Here is a 24,318-nt window from a genome sequence, read left to right on the forward strand (position 1 = left end):
AGCAATCGTGTGCTTCATGCATGTACACAGTTTTAATAAAACTTACCTTCAGGATGGTCAGAGCTACTGGCACACTTGAATCGGTCCAAATTGCCTGAATCCCACCCCTGGAAGGCAGTGAATGTGCATTGTTTGGATTTCCTCCTCTAACCTGCTTTAACAACTGTAACACAGTCAGTGTAACTCTGAATTAGCAGCAATGGAAGGAGTTGGACTTGGAATCGGCTCACAGTCCTAACAAGCTGTTTAAATTATATTTGTCCTGGGGAGGGTTAAAACTCCCCCCTCCCCATGGGGGAGTTGCACGCACATGCACGGGGGGTTGCGTGTGCATGCGCAGGTGGATGGGGCACATTCCATTTTGGTATGGGCACACACGTGCACACAATAATGCACGTGGACACAATTTTGGCACACCTTTGCAAAAAGGTTCTCCATCATTGGTATAAGGTCTCCTGCTTGAGCAGAGGATTGGACTGGAAGATCTCCAAGGCCTCTTCCAACTGTTGTTATTTGTTAACCCAATTTCTGGGGGTGAACAACACCCTGAACCATAAACTAACCTGTTAGGTAAGCTCCCAGTTGGGAGAGCGAGTAGGTTCAGCGAAGCATTGTGAGAGTTGTGTTGGAGAAGACACAAACCAGTATACAGAGACACTTTTACTTTTGTGGAAATAGAGGTATCAGAGTCCATCAAACAGTCCAAGTCATACACAGATAAGACAGTCAGTCATCAATGTCTTTCAGTTAAGGGATGATCCAAATAACATAGTCCATAATCATACAAACAGTCTGGTACTCAAAGATTGCTAGCAGATACAAAACTTACAATAGTTCATGGCACTTTCTAACAGCCAGCTTCCAAAACACTCAGATCAGATCAGCCCAGCATCTAACAAACAGAGAGCTAACAGTCATTCTGGCTCCCTCTTATGGCCGATTGAGGAAAACAGCAACCAATCGCATTTTACAGTATGATTTAAAGAAACAGGTACAACATTGTTACATGATTTATATATTGCCAACCCAACCGTTAGAATTATGTTCCTAACATTACCACAAAGAAACAGCAAAGTTAAACAAAATAACCTTGTTAGGTATGTACAAATGAAAGTATTTTATTTATTATTTATTTATTAGATGTTTATCCCATCTTTATTACTTTATATGTTGACAAACATGAATATTATTTCTTCCTCCTGCTATTTTGTTTTGGGTCCTTCACACCCTTGGAAAGTATGGAATTGCTTAAATCTATCTGAACATAGATTTAAATCTGAGTCTTCTCAGTTTACACTTATTTATCAGATATTTGTGGTTATTGTATATGACCATGATGGTGAACCTATGGCAGGCATGCGGAAGTGGCACAGAAGGCCATCTCTCCGGGAACGTGAACCGTCGCCCATTGCTCTTCCAGGTTTCAGCGTGCCGGAGAGCTGGTCTTCATGCATGCGGGAGAGCCGGAAACCAGAAGAGCAGCCTCTCCGTGTGCATGCGCACGCCGGGAAGATGATCTTCCAGTTTATGGCACTTACGCCGGCTGCCTGGTCTTCCAGTTTCTGGCACACATTTGTGCCCAAAGACCAGCTGACTGGTGTGCATGCGCGTGACAGAAACTGAAAGAGCAGACTCCCGGTGCGTATTTGCGCCCCGGGAAGGTGATCGTCCGGTTTCCGGGGTGCATGATCTTCACGGGCGCATTCGCGCCAGAAACTGGAAGACCAGGAAAGCAGAAGATCATCCTTCCAGTGCGCGCATGCGCACCGGGCAGCTGCTCTTCTGGTTCCTGGCATTCGGTGCCGAAAAGGTTTGCCAATACTGGTATATGACATAGGTTCCCTTCATTTTCAATGTTGTTATTGCCATAGTACTTCCTTGCACCCAGGTGTGAATCCTATGCCAATCCAGTGTTTCACAATCATGAAAACTTTCCATGCAGGAAAAAAAATCCCCAAAATGTATGATGCAATACAATACAATACAATAGCAAAGTTGGAAGGGACCTTGGAGGTCTTCTAGTCCAACCCCCTGCTTAGGCAGGAAACCCTATGCGGTTTCAGACAAATGGCTATCCAACATCTTCTTAAAGATTTCCAGTGTTGAGGCATTCGCAACTTCTGGAGGCAAGTTCTTCCACTGATTAATTGTTCTAATTGTCAGGAAATTTCCCCTTAGTTCTAAGTTGCTTCTCTCCTAGATTACTTTCCACCCATTGCTTCTTGTTCTGCCCTCAGGTGCCTTGGAGAATAGCTTGACTCCCTCTTCTTTGTGGCAACCTCTGAGATATTGGAACACTGCTATCATGTCTCCCCATGTCCTTCTTTCTATTAAACTAGACATGCCCAGTTCCTGCAACCCTTCTTCATATGTTTTAGTCTCTATGATGTAAAGATAATCACCAAGTGATAGCAGTGAGCATCATAATGGCAAGGGGAAAAGACTAGCATTTTGTTAATCTGTTAACTGTAGGAACTCTCAACACTGCAGTATTTTGACCTTGTAAACTTTCTGTGTGTGGTTTATTCCTGTGTTTTGAAGAGTTTATTTTTCTTGGGGATTTGCACATTCCTTTTATCTAGTTGAACATGTCTAACTTTTGTAAAATGTACTGATTTGGGGTAGGGGCTATTCAGACTTGACGTAAAGAAAAACGAGATATTTGAGAGGTTATAATGCCGATTGTTTAAGCTTTAAAGCCTTTGAAAAAGTCAGATTTTTTTAAAGTAGTTCTTGTATGTTGTAATGTAAGCAGAATGGAAGAAGAAAATCGGCAGTAGATTTTTTTAAAGATGTAAAATATGTTAATATTTGCAGTCGGGATTCTTCTATTTTAAAAAATGCACAGAAAAAAATGATTAATTAGAATGCTTTTAAGACGCTGGTGCTGCTTATTATGTTAGCAGAAAAGTTAATTAATCACCAGAGAACTGGATTTGCAAGCAAGCATATATAGGGGAAATAAAAGATCCAAGTCATAGATTTCCATGCACACACGCAAACATATAACACAATCACACACAGTTCTTTTAACCTTAAAAAAAATTAAGCCACAGGTGATTCTTTGGAACAACATTTCCCAAACCATTATATTCCAGAAGTATTGAGCCAGTAACTCTCATAACTAACTAAATAACATAAACAATCTTGAATTCTACTTATGATTTATTTACATTATGGCATGCAAAAGCCAGATTTGAGGCCATCATTGTGGTCAAAAGTCAGGAGTGGTGCGGTGGCCTAGAGTTTGAGCTCTCGTCTCACAATCAGGAGGCTGTGAGTTCGATCCTTAGGTAGAGGCAGATATTTCTCTCTCTGGGCACAATGAGAATATATCTGCTAAACAAAACTCCGCACTGGCGACAGGAAGGGCGTCTGGCTATTCAACATTCTGCTTGCTCCATTCAGTTGCCCAGACTCAACCTTGATGCAAGGGATTATGGGGACGTTAAAAGAAGATGATTGTGATCAAAGGTCCAAGTAGAAGGTTGAACAAGTTCTCTTTGAAATGCCTTCTAGTAAAGTGAAACCAAAACACCTCCATTGACAATGAATATAGTATGTTGCAGACAGGGAAATGTAACTGTGGGGTCCTTGGTGTCCTCTGAGTTTGGTGGTTTTCTTACAGACATTTTATTACCAATATCATCGGTGCTAAACGGGAATGGGATTTGTCCTTATTTTTATATACCGTATTTTTCGGAGTATAACACGCACTGGAGTATAACACGCACCAAGATTTTAAACTGGCAAATTTTTTTAAAAAAAGGTTTTGCACTCTGCAGACCCAAAAGCGGCCCTTTTTCACGAAAACATATTTTTTTGTCAAAAAAAGGGCATGCATAGCCTTTAGGAAGTTTATAGAGTGTTCCTGAGGGACTGCGGGGGGGGGGGACAAAAACGAGCAAAAAAAATGGCCCATTTTTCGCTCATTTTTGCCTTCCCTAGCCCCCAGGAGCACTGTGGAAGCTCCCCAGCTGATTGTTGTAGCTACTGGTTCCCTCGAACCGGCTGAATCCCACCCCTGCTCGTAGGATAATGTCACTTTTAACATCATCCCAAATGTGTTTTTTCCCAACTGGACTTTCTTGGTATTGTTTTGTTCTCCTTTGAAAACATTTCGCTTCACATCCAAGAAGATTCTTCAGTTCAGAGAAGAACTTCTCCGAAAGCAAAACATTTTCAAAAGGGAAGAAACCGAATGGGACAACTTGCCGCAGCACAATTTAACAATTCAATTGTTTAAAATAAAAATTTTTAAAAATGTAAATTTTTGACATTTACATTTCATTCTGTCCTTCCGTTTGCATCCCTTTGTTAATGATTCTGTCCCACTATTTCTTTGCTATTAGGGCAGGGGTCAGCAACCCAGGGCTCTGGAGCCGCATGTGGCTCTTTCATCCCTCTGCTGCAGCTCCCTGTCACCAGTCAGCTCCACAGTTGATAGGGCTTTCGGTTAGGACAGGTAGAGGTAAAAGGATGCTGCGCTAGGAGGAGACTCTATGGTGGGGGAACTGGACTTTCGCTTGGCAGAGGAAAAAGGATGCCATGCTAGGAGGAGGCTCTATGGTGGGGACTTCCGGTTGGCTCCAGAATTGAACAGGTGGTTTCTGGTTAGGATCTTTGTGACTCTTTGAGTGTTTAAGATTCCTGACCTCTGTATTAGTGTAGCTCTTGGCCCATAACAAATTGTTCCACAGTGAGTTGGCCACAGCAGGTGGTTCCACGATGGGTGGGCTGTGGCAAGTTGGCCATGGGGAATTGCTTGATTCTCACCAGTTCAACGTTGACTCAAGTTTTCCATCTAGGTCGGTAAAATGGGGACCCAGATTTTTGGGGCAATATGCTGACTCTATAAGCCCCTTGGGTCTGTAAAGCACTGCGAAGCGATATGTAAGTCTAAGTGCTATTGGTATTGTTAAAACAAATAACAGAACCGTAGTTTACTCGGATAGCTAAAAATGCAATGGAAAAAGGGGGCTATGATTAAATATCAAGACCACCAAATTAATGACAGCAAGTATAAAAACTAGCGTTAAAATTGGCAACAAAAATAGTGAAGGATAAACTATCTGTCCATTAGACAAGACCCCCCACCCTCCCCAAGAAAATCCAGTTGCCTTTTGAAAAAGGGACATTTTGGACAATCATGAAACCGGATGATTGAGAATCTCTCTAGACTTTTAACATCAAGGCATAAATAAACACTGGGAATTTTAAGGAACATGAATCAAAATCATTATTCCCTGATTTTTACTCCTTGTATAGCCCAATGTTTGAAATGGCTCTATTTCCCTTGTAGAAGACGGGGGAGACAAGCATTCCGACTTGATTTTGCACCATGCAATTTAATGATGTGGAAAAAGTAATATCCCTGTGTTTAGAGTCAGACTTCTAGGGTAATAGCGAGCTGATTAGCTTCATCCTTTCTCTTCCTCGCTGGCTTTTTCCTCTTGTATAAATTTACTTTAATTGCCGGCCTTATCTTGAAACGGCTCTTTAAACGACCTCTTGTTAGGTCTACTTAAAGATCATGTGTCTTTGTGCATTTGGCAGGCTCTGGAAATCGGCACTCAACTCAACACACGTACACACCCCCAAACAAGCATTGTAACGAATACAGAAACAACACCAGCGGTATGGGGAGGGGGGGGAGGAAGGGAGAAGAGACCTCCATTAACACATCCTGCTGCACTCCCTTGATTGCATAATCAGCAGCTAATGAAATTGTCCTAGTAACCGGAATGAGGGGGTTGAAGCATGTCCCCTCGAGACTGAAGTGGGAAGAGAATTGTGCCGCGTGAAGCCTATTGATTGTTCACTGTTTGAATCTGATTACCCTCAAGAGGAGCAAAACAAGGATCCCGTCTCCCAAGTTGACTCACGGGGTTGTCGTTTGCATACCGTGTTTCCCCCGAAAATATGACCTACTCCAAAAGTGAGTCCTGGATTGATTTTTACATGTGTGCCCAATATAAGCCCTAACCCCCAGTGGTGGGATTCAATTTTTTTTACTACAAGTTCTGTGGGCGTGGTTTGGTGGGCGTGGCAGGGAAAGGATACTGTAAAATCTCCATTCCCACTCCACTCCAGGGGAAGGATATTCCAAAATCTCCATTCCCACTCCACTCCAGGAAAAGGATACTGCAAAATCTCCATTCCCACCCTACTCCAGGGGAATGATACTGCAAAATCTCCATTGCCTCCCCACTCCAGGGGAAGGATACTGCAAAATCTCCATTCCCATCCCACTCCAGGGCAAGGATACTGTAAAATCTCAATTTCCTCCCCACTCCAGGGGAAGGATACTGCAAAATCCCCATTCCCTCCCCACTCCAGGGGAAGGATACTGCAAAATCTCCATTCCCACCCAACTCCAGGGGAAGTATACTGCAAAATCCCCATTCCCTCCCCACTCCAGGGGAAGGATACTGCAAAATCCCTATTCCCTTCCCACTACAGGGGAAGGATACTGCAAAATCCCCATTACCTCCCCACTCCAGGGGAAGGATACTGTATTCCGCTACCAGTTCACCAGAACCTGCTGAATACCACCTCTGCCACCCCTCAAATAAGCCCTAATTAAGATCCCGCCCACTCCAGGGTGCACGGGTAAAAATTAAGCTAGGGCGGGGATGGACAGTTGCAGCCAGGCCTCGCACACCCCGCCACCACCTGCCTTGCTGGCCCATTTTTTCTGCAGCCAGGTAAGCTTTCCTGTAAGTAATAACAGAGCTCAGGATCAATTATTGGCTTCAGAGGCTTTCAGGAAAGACTTGCCGGCTGAAGAAATTCCTGAAGGTCCCTGACAGTGAAAAGGAGGCCGGGGGCCAACACGCACCAGTGAGATGAGTCAGTGGACAACATTCTTTCCCCCACCCCCAAAAATAGGACCTGGTGCCTCTTTTTGGTGGCAAAAATATAAGACTGGGGCCTTTTTTTTTTCTGACAGATTTTTTTATTATTTTTTCCCTTTTACAACACCTTACAGTCATTACATCAACATTGTTATGTCATCATACATGTATATAATATTTCGCTTCTATGTTTACACACTTTATACACAGTTCTAGATATATTTATATATATTGTTTTTTGGCTTAATTAATTTTGTTCCTGTTTTGCAGCCATTTGTACCAATTGTTCCAAATTTCATAATATTCCGACTCTTCTTTATCTTTTAATTTCAGTGTTAATTTGTCCATCTCTGCACAATCCAAAAAAATTTCAATCATTAATTCATCCGAGGGGGTATTATTTTGTTTCCAGCATTGGGCAAATGCTATTCTACCTGTAGTTAGCAGATGTGTTAATATGTACTTAATTTTCTCTGTATATTTCCCTTTGATTATTCCCAGTAGAAAGATTTCGGGTTTGTATTTTATCTGTTCTCCTGTAATTTCTTGCACCCATTTCCAAATTTTTGTCCAATATTTTTGTGTTTCCGGGCAGGTCCAGCATATGTGATAATAGGTCCCTTGTACTTTTTTACCCTTCCAGCAGGTCGGTTTCATGTTCGGGTACATTTTTGCCAATCTTGTTGGTAATAAATGCCAACGATAAAACATTTTGTATATATTTTCTTTAAGTGCTGCTGATCGTGTTAGTTTATAATTTGTGTTCCAAATTCTTTCCCAATCCACTAGATCTGGGGTCTTATTTTGGGGAAAACATGGTAGAAAGTTGCCGTTGGGATTCACGGTGAGAAATGCAAGCGTCTCAACATGTTGCCAAGATGAGCTCAGAAGGATGCGGACTATAATTAGCTAACTTATTCTCGGTAGGTTAGGGTCAGGTCAGTGTGGCATGTTGTTTTTGCCGGCTATGGAAACGTTCTTCAAAATTGTGAAGGAGAAGGAGCTTGAGAAGCATCAGGAAGATGGGCTGTGAGAAGAGAACAATGCTCTTACTTCTTTAGTAGTTCCAATAGAAGAGAATATTTGCAGCTCAGAGTTGAACTGTGGAGTCCTTGGTGCTCTCTGAGCTTGGTTGCTTCCTTGCAGACATTTCATTACCAAATTAGGTAACATCATCAGGAGCTGAGGCAAGTAACATGCAGTGCTGGGGTCTTGCACCTGGGTCTTTTTTTTATTACTTTTTATTGTACAGTTTTCTTAGTTATGTATAGGATTTCTATATTCACAGTAACAGTAATACCGTCCGGGTGCAATCTCTACATTCTCTGTTGAATACCTATAATAAATCTTATACACACAGCAGTTGTAACTATTACTCTCGATACCTCTTCATCTCCACTTATTAAGAATTTTGCATTGTTTGATTAGGCCCTCTGTTTAATTTTATCTATAATCCATTAATAATGTCAAACATCTATAAACATCAAGTAGACAACACATTTATAGCCAATTAATCTCCAAATAATCATAAGGTTTGGTTATTTTAATTACTCGATGTTCATTATACTAGTACGCATCTTTGTTTACATATCCAGATTTCAAAATTCTGCTGCTTTTTTCTACCCGTTAATAGAATAGTTCCCAAATCAAAAAAAGTGATCTTCTCCCCATTTCTAATGTCTATCTTTATACTAATTCTTAATGGTATAGCACCCTGGGTCTTTAGTTGCTAAGCCATAACATCCCCATGCCTTAAATATGACAATTCTTAAAAATCTTTCAATTTTTTTTTCAAATGTGATTTTTAATTTTCAACCACCTTCTCACCTGCCCTTCCTTTCCCCAACATATCCTTTTAAACTACTACTTCCTCTCTTCTTTTTCTTATCTCTTCCCTGTTGCAGTTCCCTCGATCCATGACAGATGTTTGGGGGTTTTTTTTCAAATCTGATTTTTAATTTTCAACCGCCTTCTTACCCGCCCTTCCTTTACCCGAACATACTTTTTAAACTACTAGTTCAGCTCTTGTTCTTCTCTATTCTCTGTTATAGTTCCCTCGATCCGTGACAGATGAACTAACATGGATCAGTATTAACTCTTTGGCTTGAGCGGAGGTCATTGCGAGAAACCTTTAGGACTTCTTAATATCCTGCCTGAAGCAACATATTTTTGTGCTTTTTTTTTTTCTGCTTTTGCCACAGGAGGAAACCCCAAAGGGAAGTTTGCTCTTGGCCTGGTTCAGAATGAATGGAAGGTGTATGTCAAGAGGCCTCTGGATCGAGAAGAACAGGATGTCTACCTGCTGAACATTACAGCCACTGATGGACTGTTCGTCACCCAGAGTGCGGTGGAAGTGACCGTCACCGATGTGAATGACAACAGCCCAGTCTGCGATCAGGTTAGTTGCCAGCTTTCTCAACGGATGGAAATTAAGATTAGATCAGATAAACAGATAGATAAAACTGAAGAATTTGTTTTTCTTGAACATATTACGCATCACGTTTCCAATGCCAACTATCTGGAGATGGGTCAGAACGATCTAAAAATGGATAATGAATGGGGGCGCTGGCGTGGAGCAGCACTTCCAAACCATCTGTTGTATACATGGCATAGCAATAGCACTTAGACTTATATACCGCTTCACAGTGCTTTACAGCCCTCTCTAAGCGGTTTACAGAGCCAATCTTGAGCCAGTGAGAATCGAACTGCTGGCAGCAGGCAGTCAGCAGAAGTAGACTGCAGTCTAACCACTGCGCCATCAAGGCTCTCAGGAAGCATAGGAAAGATAAGGAGTGAGGTAGCAGTGAAGAATGAAGACTGATACTCAGTACAGAAAGCAATAGCACTTAGACTTATATACCACGTCATAATGCTTTACAGCACTCCCTAAGCTGTTTACAGAGTCAGCCTATTGCTCTCCAACAATCCGGGTCCTCATTTTACCGACCTCGGAAGGATGGAAGGCTGAGTCCACCTTGAGCCGGTTAGGATCGAACCCTCGGCAGTGGGCAGAGTTAGCCTGCAATACTTCATTCTAATTGCTGTACCGTCGTGGCTCTTCTTCTCTTTCAAAAGAGATGAAAACCAACGAAAATTCTGGAGGCAAATGTATTGACCCAGATTGTTGGGGGCAATAGAGAGTGGAAGATCTGTTGGAATTTCAAAGAGTCATTTAATAACCTGTTAAAAGTCAAGAGCTATCTGTACCACTTGTATCAAAAGCAGTAAAGCGCCATCCCCTTAACTGGGCTTCGGCCCCTCTTATTTTGCTTTATCTCTCACCCCTTCATATCCGAATCAATCTTCTCCTCTTCAGATCAAGAGTACTAAACACTCCAAAGGAGGAGACCACACTTGTACACCATCCCTACAATAAATTACATCAAAGGCATGGACAGGCATTCTGTCAGGGGTAATGATGGTTTAAAGGTGACCAGCCAACGTAAATTGATGCAACTGTAAAGCTGATGAAATGTAAGGCTGATGCAATGAAGATGAATCAGCATTGGCATAGCCACTTTAAGACTTCGTTAGGGGGTCCACACAAGACTTTACCACTTTAAGAGGTGTTTATATAAAGCAGCCAGGAGAGGGCGTATCTCTCTCTCTCTCTCTCTCCATGTATCTCTCTCTCCTTGTGTCTGGTATCCATTGCTAAGTTCTCAGTGCAGAGTTAAGAAGAAGATTGATTGCTTGCCAGGTATTTGCTGCCACGTATATTTCTGTATATGTCTTGCATATCAACCACTGTTAAATGTCTTTGTCACTGTGCGCTGTGTTTTGCTCCTTGGATTGTCTCCTAAATAGTAGTCATGCTGCAAACACTCTTGAGACATTCCTTCGTAGGGTTGTCTACATCAGGGGTTCTCAACCCCCCAAGCCGCAGTCCACTACTAGGCCTTGAGCCATTCGGAAATGGACCGCGGAAGTGGGTGACCACGGGTACACATGTATCCCCACTTGTTCAAGCAGCGGGAGAGCATGTGTGCACACACACCATTTGCACAATCAGACACATGCTTGCCCATTGCTTGTGCAGGACCCCACCCCCCCACAGCTGCTCCACAAACCCAGAAAAGGTGGGGAACTGTAGCCCACGACCCATGCCTTTCCATACGGCTGGATCTTTCCGTTTGAGCCCGCTGAGAATTTGAAAATGCTGAGCATGCAGGTTGCCACTCTTCTATTTTCTACTGAATATGCAAAGCTTAGGAAATGAGTGGTGCGGCAGCCTCAAAGTGAAGCTCTCCCCTCACAGTCAGGAGGCTGCAAGTTCAATCCTAGGTAGAGGTAGATATTTCTCTCTCTGGGCACAATGAGAATATATATCTGCCGATTATAACTCTGCATTGACGGCAGGAAGGGCATCCGGCCAGTACATGCTCAGCTCCATTCAGTTGCCCAGTCTCCACCCTGCAAGGGAGCCGAGGTGGTGCAGTGGTTAGGGTGCAGTACTGAAGGCCACTACAGTTGACTGTTATCTGCAGTTCAGCGGTTCTAATCTCACCGGCTCAAGGTTAACTCATCCTTCCATCCTTCCGAGGTAGGTGAAATGAGGACCCAGACTGTGGGGGCGATATGCTGACTCTGTAAACCGCTTAGAGAGGGCTGAAAGCCCTATGAAGCGGTATATAAGTCTAACTGCTATTGCTATTGCTATTATGGAGTCATTAAAAGATGGTGCAAAGCTTAGGAAATGAAAGCGAGCAAGACCATCATGGATTCCATTGTCCAAGATTTGAAGAAGACAAGAGGCCTCCTACGTTGTTTATTCTTTCATAAATGTTACTCGTTTTTTAATAATATAAAAAATTGTTATTAATATTTCGCCACCAACATGGTAAATCAAGAACGTTGGAATGTTTTAATTGACTATCATTTGTCAGTCCAAGTTGGAATAACTTCTCTTTCATTCCCCCGCCCCCTCTTAAGGTTACATATATGGCAATATTTCCCGAGGACATTCCCCCCAACAAAATCATCCTCAAAATGGGCGCACAAGATGTAGACATTGGATCCAATGGTGAAATTCACTATTCTTTATACGGCTCAGGAAACGGCAAGTTTCTTTTGGATCCTGAAAACGGTAAGGCGATGATGAATTTTTACACGGATGATTTCTCTGTTTGATTACTGCTGAAATTACAGCTACTTAGGAAGCCTGCCGGTTTCTCTCCCTCGGCCCCTAGGTGCCTCCTTCACATTCCTGCCAAAATATGCTGGCTGCTCCCAACATTTTATTTATTTAGAAGTTACCCTGGTAGTTCTAAAAATAGATTTCACAGAGGAGACCAGCATTTGTCCAACAGAACATGGAGCCGAGGTGGTGCAGTGGTTAAATGCAGCACTTTAGGCTACTTCAGCTGACTGCAGTTCGGCTGTTCAAATCTCACCGGCTCAAGGTTGACTCAGCCTTCCATCCTTCCGAGGTGGGTAAAATGAGGACCCGTATTGTTGGGGGCAATATGCTGACTCTGTAAACCGCTTAGAGAGGGCTGAAAGCCCTATGAAGCGGTATATAAGTCTAACTGCTATTGCTATTGCTAGAACAGAGTAGAGTAGTGTAGAGTAGATTAGAATAGAAGATAGAACAACCGAGTTGGAAGGGAACTTGGAGTTCAATCCCCTGCTCAAGCAGGAGACATTTCAGAGAAAATGGCTGTCCAATCCAATGTTGAAAGCCTCCAGTGATGGAGCACTTGTAACTGTTCTGTTCTGACCTAGGCTTCTCCAGCAGCACGAAGCCAAGTCTTCATCCCGATAAACCCCTTTTATGTAATTTACAGTGAATTCCTCTCCAGCAAAGTCCCGTCCCACAGTCTTTCAAGATAGTTCACAATTACCGACCTTTATCTGGCTTGGAGAGTGGCCAGGCCGATATCTTTCAGATGCCGCAATACTTGGCAAGAATGCAGGCATGAACTAATTGCCTCTTGCGAACTCCACTCCCCTTTTGTTCCTCTTCTATTCCCTATGGGAAGGGCCATTCACAGTCCACCTGTGGTCTTACTCCCAAGTCGGCCTTTGTTCCTTAGCAGTTTCCCTTGCCTGGCAACTCTGCGTGTGCACACACTGGGAACAGGCTCCAGATGTTTGTCTGCCTCACTGATATCAGACTCCGAAGGCAGCTGATAACTGTCAGACAGCCGTGGCCCCCTCTCTGCCTCTGACACAGAGCCCTCATCAGAGCCTTCTCCATACTCCAGGACTGGCCCATCTTCCTCCCCAACCTCCTCACTGTCCAAATCTGCTGCCAGCGCTGCTGGAGGGGCTACAACACTAACTTCTGAACACAAGCCATTTCATGGGTTGATTGTTTTCACTGTTAGGAAATTTCTCCTTAGTTCTAGGTTGCTTCTCTCCTTGCTTAGTTTACATCCATTGCTTCTTGCCTTGCCTTCTGAGCTATGGAAAACAGTTTGACACACACACCCCTCCAACTATTTAGAAATGGAATGGAGGACAGGGGAGGGGAGGTATCAGAACACTTCTCTTCATTTGGCCAAATGTGATTTGAAACACAAAGAATTTGTCTCCCGTGCAGAAACTCTCAGATGCTTCTTAAGATGAACCTTTCCCTTCCCTTCCCAATAGAATAGAATAGAATACAGAAGAAAAGAGAATAGAATAGACTAGAATGGAATAGAATACAGAAGAAAAGAGAATAGAATAGATTACAGAAGAAAAAAGAATAGAATAGAATACAGAAGAAAAAAGAATATAATAGAATACAGAAGAGAATAGAATACAGAAGAATAGAAGAGAATAGAATAGAATACAGAAGAAAAGAGAATAGAATAGACTAGAATGGAATAGAATACAGAAGAAAAGAGAATAGAATAGAATACAGAAGAAAAGAGAATATAATAGAATACAGAAGAGAATAGAATACAGAAGAATAGAAGAGAATAGAATAGAATAGAATTCTTTATTGGCCAAGTGTGATTGGACACAAAAGGAATTTGTCTTTGGTGCAGATGCTCTCAGTGTAGATAAAAGAAAAGATACATTCGTCACAAATCACAAGATACAATATTTAGTGATAGTCATAGTATGGTAAATAAGCAATCAAATCATACTAGGAAACAATATAAATTGTAAGGATACAAGCAACAAAGTTACAGTGATAAGTGGGAGGAGATGGGTGATAGGAATGATGAGAAGATTAATAGTAATAGCAATGCAGACTTAGTTAATAGTTTGACAGTGGTGAGGGAATTATATATGAAGCTTCTTGATCTGTTTTAAGGATCTTAACCCAGAAATGAGCCCGTGGCAATTGTTACTCCCCTATTTGCTGGTGTGATTGGCCACATGCATGACTAACCGTTATCTACAATTATTCTTCTGCTGAGTGAAGCCCGCGTGTGTTACTTCCAGTCTTAGAGCTCTGTATGCCTATCCATTAGAGCCGTGCATTAAAATTTTCATTTTTTTTTTCCCTGCGAGGTCTCTTTCAGTTTAATGGAAGAAATATAGCTTGCAAACGTTGCCTTGAAAGGAAGAGAGAATTTTTCTAGCAGGAGGGGAGTGCCTTGGCACTTACTTAATGATGAAGGGGCCAAGTGTTTCTTGAGTGTCTAATCTTCCACTATACAATCATCTCTTCAGCAGCTTGCCACTATTCCGCCTCTTGATACTTCAGTTCCTCTCTTGCAGTACACTTTCCTCCATCCCAAGCTGCTTATCGATGCCACGCAATTTATTTATTTTAACAGTTTGGAAGGAGGGTTTGTAGAGGAAAGGGAGACATTCTGATAATTTAGCAGCAGTAACTTGTCAGGTTGGTGATAGAAATGTGCAGATTAGGTACGGTTGGTCCACAGTGTTGTGGCCCACCGGCAGCCAGCAGAGCTGGGCAATGAGGAGGTTGGGGAGGAACATGGGCCAGTACTGGGGGCTGAGGGAAGCTCAGACGAGGGCTCTGCGTCACAGGCAGAGAGGGAGCTAGACAGCAGTGAGGCAGAGGAACAGCTGGAGCCTGTTCCCAGTGTGTGCATGCGCAGAGCTGTCAGCAGAACAACTAAGAAGCGGGGTCGACGTGGGAATAAAGCTACACCTTGGAAGTGATTGACCCCTCCCATAGGAAACAAAAGAGGAGCGAAGGGGGAGTGGGCTTTTGCAGGAAACAATTCATTCCTTCGGTCGTTTCAAGAGAGGAAAGTTCCGTTTGTGACTATAAGATTACTGTGATTACTGCAACGCGTTCTACATGGGGCTACCCTTCAAAAGCGTTCGGAGACTGCAGCTAGTCCAGAATGCGCGAGCGATATTGGGTGTACCGAGGTACACCCACGTTACATCTGTCCTCCGCGAGCTGCACTGGCTACCAATTGGTCTTCGGATGCAATTCAAGGTGTTCGTTATTACCTTTAAAGCCCTACATGGCTTAGGGCCAGCGTACCTGCGAGACCGCCTACTGCCACATACCTCCCAGCGGCCGGTGAAATCACACAGATTGGGCCTCCTTCAGATGCCGTCAGCAAAACAATGTCGGCTGGCGGCTCCCCGGAGGAGGGCCTTCTCTGTGGCTGCTCTGACCCTTTGGAATGAGCTACCCCCAGAGATCCTGACCTTACCCACTCTCATGGCCTTCAGAAAAGCTGTTAAAACCTGGCTATTCCGGCAGGCCTGGGGCTGTTGACCTCACTGTTGAGGTCCAGCCCTGATCAGAACGAATGCATGTGTTGCGATTTTAAATCTGTTTTTTTTTTATTTGTATTATTTCTTTTTCCTCTTCTTTTGTAAGCCGCCCAGAGTCCTTCGGGATTGGGCGGCCTATAAATTTTATTAATAAATAAACAAATAAATAATAAATAAATAAATAAATAAGAGGCTCTGTGCCAAGTGTTGCCTTCCCCTGCGTTTGGAAACTAGTTATCTGGCAGCTCTCCAAGTGAGATAAGGTCCGTGTTCATAAACATTCCTCTGAAAGACTCTTTGCCAAGCCTTGCAGGCTGTGAATGAAAGGAATTCACAGTCGTGTAAATAAAAGAGGTTTTGCTGGGATCAAGACTCTGCTTCATGCTTTCTAAGGAAGCCTGGGTCAGAACACACGTAACTTGGCATTTAGAGATTCAGGGAGTGTTGTAAGGGACACATCATTTTGGCGAAGAACATCAAGCTTCTATGAGCATTTACCTTGTTGGATGTTTTTTTTTAAATGGAAGACCTTAAAAATGATAGTGTCATAAATGGTCCATGGAGATTGGACAAGGTATTGAATGCAGGTCGGACTTTCCTGGTGTGTGTCCACTGCAGATTCATTGAGACAGAGTCAAATTCCCAGATTCTCTCCCATAACAATTCCAGGCAGAATTATTATTATTTTTGTCCCTGGTTAATGAAGAGCAGAGGGTTATAGAGTCTACACATGTTCAAGTTGCCAAAGTTGAGAAACACTGGCTTAACATACTGTCCTGTTCACACAACACAGTGGCTCAGGATCCAAGCCATTTTACGATAAGATTACCTTGTAATTTTAAGATCAATTAATAGAATAGAAATAATAGGATAGGGTAGGATTGGATTGGAAACAGGAATAGAATAGAATAGAAACAGAACAGTATTGAATGAAATAGAACAGAATAGAAACAGTATTGAATAGAATAGAATAGAATAGAAACAGAACAGTATTGAATGAAATAGAACAGAATAGAAACAGTATTGAATAGAATAGAATAGAAACAGAACAGTATTGAATAAAATAGAATAGAACAGAATAGAAACAGTATTGAATAGAATAGAATAAAATGGAATAGAATAGAATAGAAACAGAACAGTATTGAATAAAATAGAATAGAACAGAATAGAAACAGTATTGAATAGAATAGAATAAAATGGAATAGAATAGAAACAGAACCATATTGAATAAAATAGAATAGAAACAGTATTGAATAGAATAGAAACAGAACAGTGTTGAATAAAATAGAATAGAATAACTTTATTGTTACTTTGAATGTACACTAATTGGATACATTGAAAATGAAATTTCATTGCATACAGTTTTTAAAAGGTCACCACCTCCAATTTTACACTACATATTATAATATTTAGAAATTACTTTGTAAAAACAAAATAGTGGTCTTAGTAATAAAATAATGATATTTTGACCATTCACTTATTTTTCCCTTTTTTCCCCCCTTGAATTTGTTTTAGGGGAGCTCAAAACCTTAGCTCTGTTGGACCGTGAAAAGACCCCTGTCTACAATCTGATCGCCCGGGCAACTGATGGGGGAGGGAAGTTCTGTCAATCAAAACTCCATCTAATCTTGGAAGATGTCAATGATAATCCTCCACTGTTTTCTTCTGACCACTACACTGCCTGTGTCTATGAGAACACCGCCACCAAAGCCTTGTTGACTAGAGTTCAAGCCAATGACCCTGATGTAGGTGAGTATAGGACACTAAAAGGAACACTGATTTAGAAGTGCGTAAGTAGAACGTGGTAAGGGGTAGCCTTTATTTCCCTTGTAATTTATGCATTTATCTTTTAACAGCAGTTGTAAAATTCAGAAATAGCACAAGAAATTGAGGTTCTCACATCTGGATTTGGTCCCCAAACCAAAGCTCATGTTTGTTGGTTAAATAGTGTCTTAGCCCAGTTAGATCTAGCGGTGAAGTCACCAGGCTGGAAACCAGGAGACTGTGAGTTCTAGTCCCGGATTAAACATATGAAAGGCAACTTGGTGATTTTGGGCCAATCAAACCAGGAGACTGTGAGTTCTAGTCCCAGATTAAATATATGAAAGGCAACTTGGTGATTTTGGGCCAATCAAACCAGGAGACTGTGAGTTCTAGTCCCAGATTAAATATATGAAAGGCAACTTGGTTATTTTGGGCCAATCAAACCAGGAGACTGTGAGTTCTAGTCGCAGATTAAATATATGAAAGGCAACTTGGTGATTTTGGGCCAATCAAACCAGGAGACTGTGAGTTCTAGTCCCAGATTAAATATATGAAAGGCAACTTTGTGATTTTGGGCCAATCAAACCAGGAGACTGTGAGTTCTAGTCCCATTTTAAACATGTGAAAGGCAACTTGGTGATTTTGGGCCAATCAAATCAGGAGACTGTGAGTTCTAGTCCCAGTTTAAACATGTGAAAGCCAACTTGGTATTTTGGGCCAATCAAACCAGGAGACTGTGAGTTCTCATTCTGCTTTAGGCATGAAAGCTGGGTGAGTGGTTTGGGGCAAATGACCAGGAGATTTGAGTTCTAATCCTTCCTTAGCGTGAAAGCTAGCCGAGTGACTTGGGGCCCGTCATTGTCTCTCAGCCTAATCCATCTCACAAATTTATTATTGTGAGGAAAATAGGAAGAAAGAATGTTGTGTATGTTCATAACCTTGAATTATTTATAGAAATAATAATGGTGAAATATAAATAAATCAAATATATATTTTTTTTAAAAAATGAGGATTTAACAAAATAACAGAGTTGGAGGGGATCTCTGAGGTCTTTTAGTCCAACATCCTCAACTCAAGCAGGAAATTCTATACTATTTCAGACAAATGGCTGTGCGGTCTCTTCTTGAAAACCTCCATTTTTGGAGCAACCACAACTTCTGGTGGTGAGCTGTTCCACTGGTTAATTGTCCTCACTGTTAGAAAGTTTCTCCTTAATTCCAAGTTGCTTCTCTCCATTTTTTTTTCTTTTTGTCCACTGAACCTCTTACTGTTCGTAATAGGAAGAAAGTGCTGCTTTAAAATGTTTGAATTTGCATTTTGCATTTGAATTTTAGATTAAAATGCAGATCAAAATAAAAAAAATCGAATGAAAACAGAAGATGTGTGTACAGCCTTTCCTTTTGTCGCTACTTAATGTTAGAAATAAGAGAGTAGAGCAATGAGAAAGAGAAACAAAGAGCCAGCAGAGTTTATAGCTAATGATGAATAGGGCAGATTTCATTTTCTAACTTTTGACTTGTAGTTAGCTATTAAGGTCAAATGCAAACACATGATGCCGGTAATAAAACATGACAGTATTGATATGTGAATATTAAAAGAAAGATCTCTTGATTCAGCAGTTTGTTAATACAGCTATAAATCCTTCTGTACCGAAGACATGCAACCCCCTCTCCATGCGTGGAAATCTTTTGAGAGCGTCCCATTTGCATAGTGATACCTGCTTTAAGAGGGACGCGGTGGCTCAGTGGCTAAGATGCTGAGCTTGTCGATCAGAATGTTCAGCGGTTCAAATCTCTAGTGCCGTGTAACGGAGTGAAGTCCCCTTACTTGTCCCAGTTTCTGCCAACCTAGCAGTTCGAAAGCATGTAAAAATGCAAGTATAAATATAGTGACCACTTTGGTGGGAAGGTAACAGTGTTCCATGCACCTTCGGCATTGAGTCATGCCGGCCACATGACCACGGAGATGTCTTCGGACAGTGCTGGCTCTTCGGCTTTGAAACGGAGATGAGCCCCGTCCCGTAGAGTCAGGAACGACTAGCACATATGTGCGAGGGGAACCTTTAACCTTTACCTTATGGATTCTTAATTGTGGTTTGTTCCACTGCTCTAAATCAAAAAAATGGAAATTTGCAAAAAAAGTCCTGATTCGTTTATTCATTTTCGTAAAAGGATACAATAGCGTCTTCTCTTGAGAGTAAAACTAGAAGAATAAAATTTCATAAGTACTCACTTGTAAGTAGTAATTGTAGCTATTTGTTATTCTGTTTTATGTAACTCACCAATAACTTACCTGACAGGGGTCAGGGTAATTCATGCAATAAGAATAAATAATAGTAATGATGGATGACCAAGCTATTCATTATATGGCTTGAATCTGCAAAGACTTTAAAATACCAATGAATCAAGTAGGCATATAATAAAATCATAATTTAAATAGTACTTACCTTTAATAACTGCCGAATGTTAGGAGATAAATCCTGTGTGTATCGACATGTAGATTCTAAATTATAATTGAAGTACCATTTCTGCCTAATGACTTTTTCAAGGTTTCATGTCATCACCTTTGGATAAATCAAAAATGGTTTTTTTTTAAAAAAAAATATCCCTGTTCCTTGGTGAGTGTCATCTAATCTTTGGTAATATAATTTAGACAAGTGTTCATATATTGTTCTGATGATTGCGTTTTATAAATGTGCCTAGATTACAGGGCCTCCTTCCCCAAGCCTTTCTAAGCACGGAATTGTGCTCCGGACATATCGAGCGGAAAATAAATGTATGTTACATTCCGATCCATGTTAATTGGTTTTACACAATAACATTTCTGTCATTATAAAAAAAAGAATTGCCCAGTTTGATGGCTGAAGCTATTTGATCTTGACTGAGCTGGAAAAGTTAATACAATATAATAGCAGAGTTGGAAGGGACCTTGGAGGTCTTCTAGTCCAACCCCCTGCCTAGGCAGAAAACCCTATAACCTTTCAGACAAATGGCTATCCAACATCTTCTTAAAAACTTCCAGTGTTGGGGCTTTCACAACTTCTGGAGGCAAGCTGTTCCCCTGATTAATTGTTCCAAATGTCAGGAAATTTATCCTCAGTTCTAAGTTGCTTCTCTCCTTGATTAGTTTCCACCCATTGCTTCTTGTCCTGCCTTCAGATGCCTTGGAGAATAGTTTGATGCCCTCTTCCTTGTGGCAACGCCTGAGATATTGGAAGACTGCTATCATGCCTCCCCTAGTCCTTCTTTTCATTAAACTAGACATACCCAGTTCCTACAGCCGTTCTTCCTATGTTTTAGTCTCCAGTCCCCTAATCATCTTTGTTGCTCTTCTCTGCACTCTTTCTAGAGTCTCCACATCTTTTCTATATCGTGGCGACAAAAACTGAATGCAGTATTCCAAGTGTGGCCTTACCAAGGCATTATAAAGTGGTATTAACACTTCACATGATCTTGTAGCCAGTTGGTGAGGTTTATAGGAGGTTTAACCTTCCGAGTTTTCACTGCAAAATCCGTATGACCACTTGTTGTTAATTGTGAAGTCGTGTCCAACCCATCGCGACCCCCATGGACAACATTCTTCCAGGCCTTCCTGTCTTCTACCATCCTCTGGAGTCCATTTAAGCTCATGCCTACTGTTTCGGTGACTCCATCCAGCCACCTCATTCTCTGTCGTCCCTTTCTTCTTTTGCTCTCAATCCTTCCCAGCATGAGGCTCTTCTCCAGGGAGTCCTTCCTTCTCATTAGGTGGCCAAAGTGTTTGAGTTTCCTCTTCAGGATCTGGCCTTCTAAAGAGCAGTCAGGATTGATCTCCTCTAGGACTGACCGGTTTGATCGCCTTGCACTCCAAGGGACTCGCAGGTGTCTTCTCCAGCACCATAGTTCAAAGGGCTCCATTCTTTGGTGCTCAGCCTGGGAAACCATAAACCTAGATGGCAGCGAATCTATAAAGAGAATTGTAATTCTCTTTGTTGCCATCTAATGGCTGTCTACATTTTTGCTTGTTTTTTTGTGGGTAGCCCTTCTCGATTAGCATGTGAGAGAAAGGCTCCCAGGAAGTTCCAAGGTGAAATGGACAGTTAAAAGTAATTCCCAGAAGAAAGCATGAGGGAATCGTTTTTTGTACTGCTTCTAAAATATATGGACAGCCATGAAATCATCAGACGCTTGAAGGAAGCTTTATCTTTCAAGTCCTACTAAAGTAATGTCACCCAATTTTGAATTAATGAAGTATAACTAGAAGCAGGATGTGGAGTTTGTGTTCGTAAGTGATTGATGTCAGGCAAATAGTTCTGGCTCGAAAACAAATGTCTTCCTACTTCTGCTGGCTTCAAAGGAAAGGGAATGCTGACTTTAAAAGACTGTTGTGTTCTTTGTTTGTTTCCCTTTGCCACCGCTAAGTTGTACAGTTAAGGCAACAACAACATGGTAAATGTGCAGAACTTAGTTTTTGCATTTGTGTTCAATTAGGCTGAAAGCAATCCCTTGCTGCATCGTAAAAAGAATTGTCCTGATTTCACTTTTAGCATTTCAAATCACTGTCATTCTGAAGTTAGTTCAGAAAGTTGGCTCTCTTAGTCAGTAGATATTTCCCTGGGGGGATGATTAACCCAGCAGTTCACACATGACTTCTGAATCCATCACCTTTTAAATATTATGTAGTTACCATTGTTAAAAATTAGTGGTTTGGTATCATTCGGTAAAGGTAAGGTTTCCCCTATCCAGTTGTCTCCGATTCTAGGAGTGGTGCTCATGTCCATTTCTTAGCCGAGGGACCCAGTATCGTCCGAACATGCTTCTGGGGTTATGTGATTAGTGTGACTATATGCAAGGCATCCAGAATGCTGTTATCTTCCCACCGAAGTGGTACCTAGTTATCTACTTGCATTTGAATGCTTTCGAACTGCTAGATGGGCAGGAGCTGGAGCAAATAATGGGGGCTCATCCGTCACGCAGCGCTTGGGTCTCTAACCCGGTCAGTCAGCTTTGCAGCTGACAAGCTCAGCGTCTAACCCAGGGGTGTCAAACTCTATTTCAGTGAGAGCTGCATCAGGGTTGTGTTTGACCTCGGGGTGGGGGGGTGGGGGTGGTAGTGGGCATGGCCAGGGTCAGCGCTTTGCCAGAGAAAACATTCTCCCAAGCATCATTTTTGGCTGCGACGGCCACCTGCAACTCTCCACCAGTGAAAACAGAGCTCAGAGGGACCACGTACCGCCCTCCAAAGCTCTGTTTTCGCTGGTAGAGGCACTGCGGGCCGCTCCACTGTTTCCAGGGCATCCCCGCAGGTTAGATCTAAGCACCCCCGAGCCGAATCTGTCCCACAGATTTGTGCTCTCTAAGGCCTTGTGCTCTCCATTATTCTGTAGAACAGGGGCGTCAAACTGGCAACCCATGGGCCACAGGCCACACCTGCAGGCCACACCCACCCCAGCTCCAGGAATGGGGAAAACGTCACGTGACGGCAATGTGACGTGGCAAGTTTGACACCCGTGCTAGGAGGTTTAAAACAGAGTATTGATAATGGTTGCCTTTTGTTTTTTAAGAGGGAAAAACGGAGCTCCTCTCCCTTCCCCAAAATAAGAAGAAATTAAACTTCCTGGTCTCACCCATGTAAGAGGCCTTCGCTTACCGAGTCTACTTTTCTATCCAAACAATGCTCCAGCCTCTCCCTCTTCTCTTTTGCAGGGGTAAACCGAAAGATTGTGTATTCCCTGGCCGATTCTCCAGAAGGTTTCTTCTCGGTGGACATGTCCTCAGGCATCATCATTCTGGAACATCCTCTGGACCGGGAACTTCAGTCTTCCTATAATGTCACCATTAAGCTTCCGATCAGGGCATCGTGCAGACGCTGTCCTCCTTTGCCACCGTTACAATCACCGTCCTGGACATTAATGACAACCCCCCTGTCTTTGAGAGGAGAGACTACCTGGTTGAGGTGCCCGAGGACACCTCCCCGAATGCCGAGATACTTTTTGTGTTTGCGACCAGCAAAGACATTGGTACAAACGCAGAGATCACCTACCTCATCAGATCGGGTAACGAAAAAGGAAAATTCCAGATCGATTCTAAAACAGGCAAGTTTACCCAAATAAGGTTTAAAAATAATCCTTTCATTTTATAGTTGGGTAAGGAATAACAGGAGTGAAGGGCTTTTTGCACTGTACACATCACTGCCTATATCTAACTTGGGTTCCTTTGTCACTCATTTATGCTTCGACCCATATATAAATATAAACGTCTGTGCGTTTGTGTGTGTATGTTCCAGCATAACTCTGCAACACCTCAAGCAATTTCAACCTAACTTGATACACAGATGACTTGCTCTCTGGAAACAAATACTGTGGGGGGTAATACACCCCTAGAACCCTTCCAGGAGGGGGTGGGAGTGTTATGTTAAGATACAGCCTGTTGTGCCTTAAAATGGCTTCTACTGTACTGCCGTAAAATGGCTTCTACTATACAGCGCAATAGAGTTGCCATGGTAATAGCTTCACGGTACTCCACAAGGAGGCTCCCTCTGGTAAGGGGGAAAGTGCAACATTAGAAATTACATTTGGTTCAGACATTTTCTCCCTATAAATAAATACCCAGGCAACGCTGGATTATTGGCTAGTTGTTAATAAAGGAGAATATTTGTAGTTCAGGGTTGAAATAAAGCAGAGGTGGGTTTCTACTGGTTCACCCGGATCTGGTGAACCAGTAGTGGCGATGGCGGGAGGCTCCGCCGATCGGCCCGGTCACTTCTGTGCATGCAGGTGCGCATGAGCGAACCGGTAGTTAAATAAATTGAAACCCACCACTGAAATGAAGGGTCCTTGGTGCTCTCTGAACTTGCTTGTTTTCCTTGCAAACATTTCATTACCCTAACTAGGAAACATCATCGGCACTGGCACTATCACTAGTTACCTAGTTAGGCTAATGAAACGTTTGCAAGGAAAACAAGCAAGCTCAGAGAGCACCAAGGACCTCTAAACTCCATTGTGCCTGGCAAAATTCAATAATATAGAACTTAACGGCCTGCAGGCCTCATTTTCACTAACTTAAGCGTCGTTGAA

At 42.3% G+C, this 24,318-nt stretch overlaps 1 protein-coding gene across 1 annotated transcript in view; it reads left to right on the plus strand.

The window, feature by feature from the left end:
* The window catches only part of FAT3 (FAT atypical cadherin 3), a 417,794-nt gene that overhangs the window by 309,574 nt on the left and 83,902 nt on the right, over positions 1-24,318 (plus strand). The window contains 5 exon segments of the mRNA XM_032219713.1: positions 9,059-9,255; positions 11,790-11,943; positions 17,016-17,249; positions 22,949-23,083; positions 23,086-23,337. Coding sequence (XP_032075604.1) covers positions 9,059-9,255; positions 11,790-11,943; positions 17,016-17,249; positions 22,949-23,083; positions 23,086-23,337 — 972 coding nt within the window.

This window comes from Thamnophis elegans, chromosome 6 (genome assembly GCF_009769535.1).
Source record: "Thamnophis elegans isolate rThaEle1 chromosome 6, rThaEle1.pri, whole genome shotgun sequence".
NCBI lineage: Eukaryota > Metazoa > Chordata > Lepidosauria > Squamata > Colubridae > Thamnophis > Thamnophis elegans.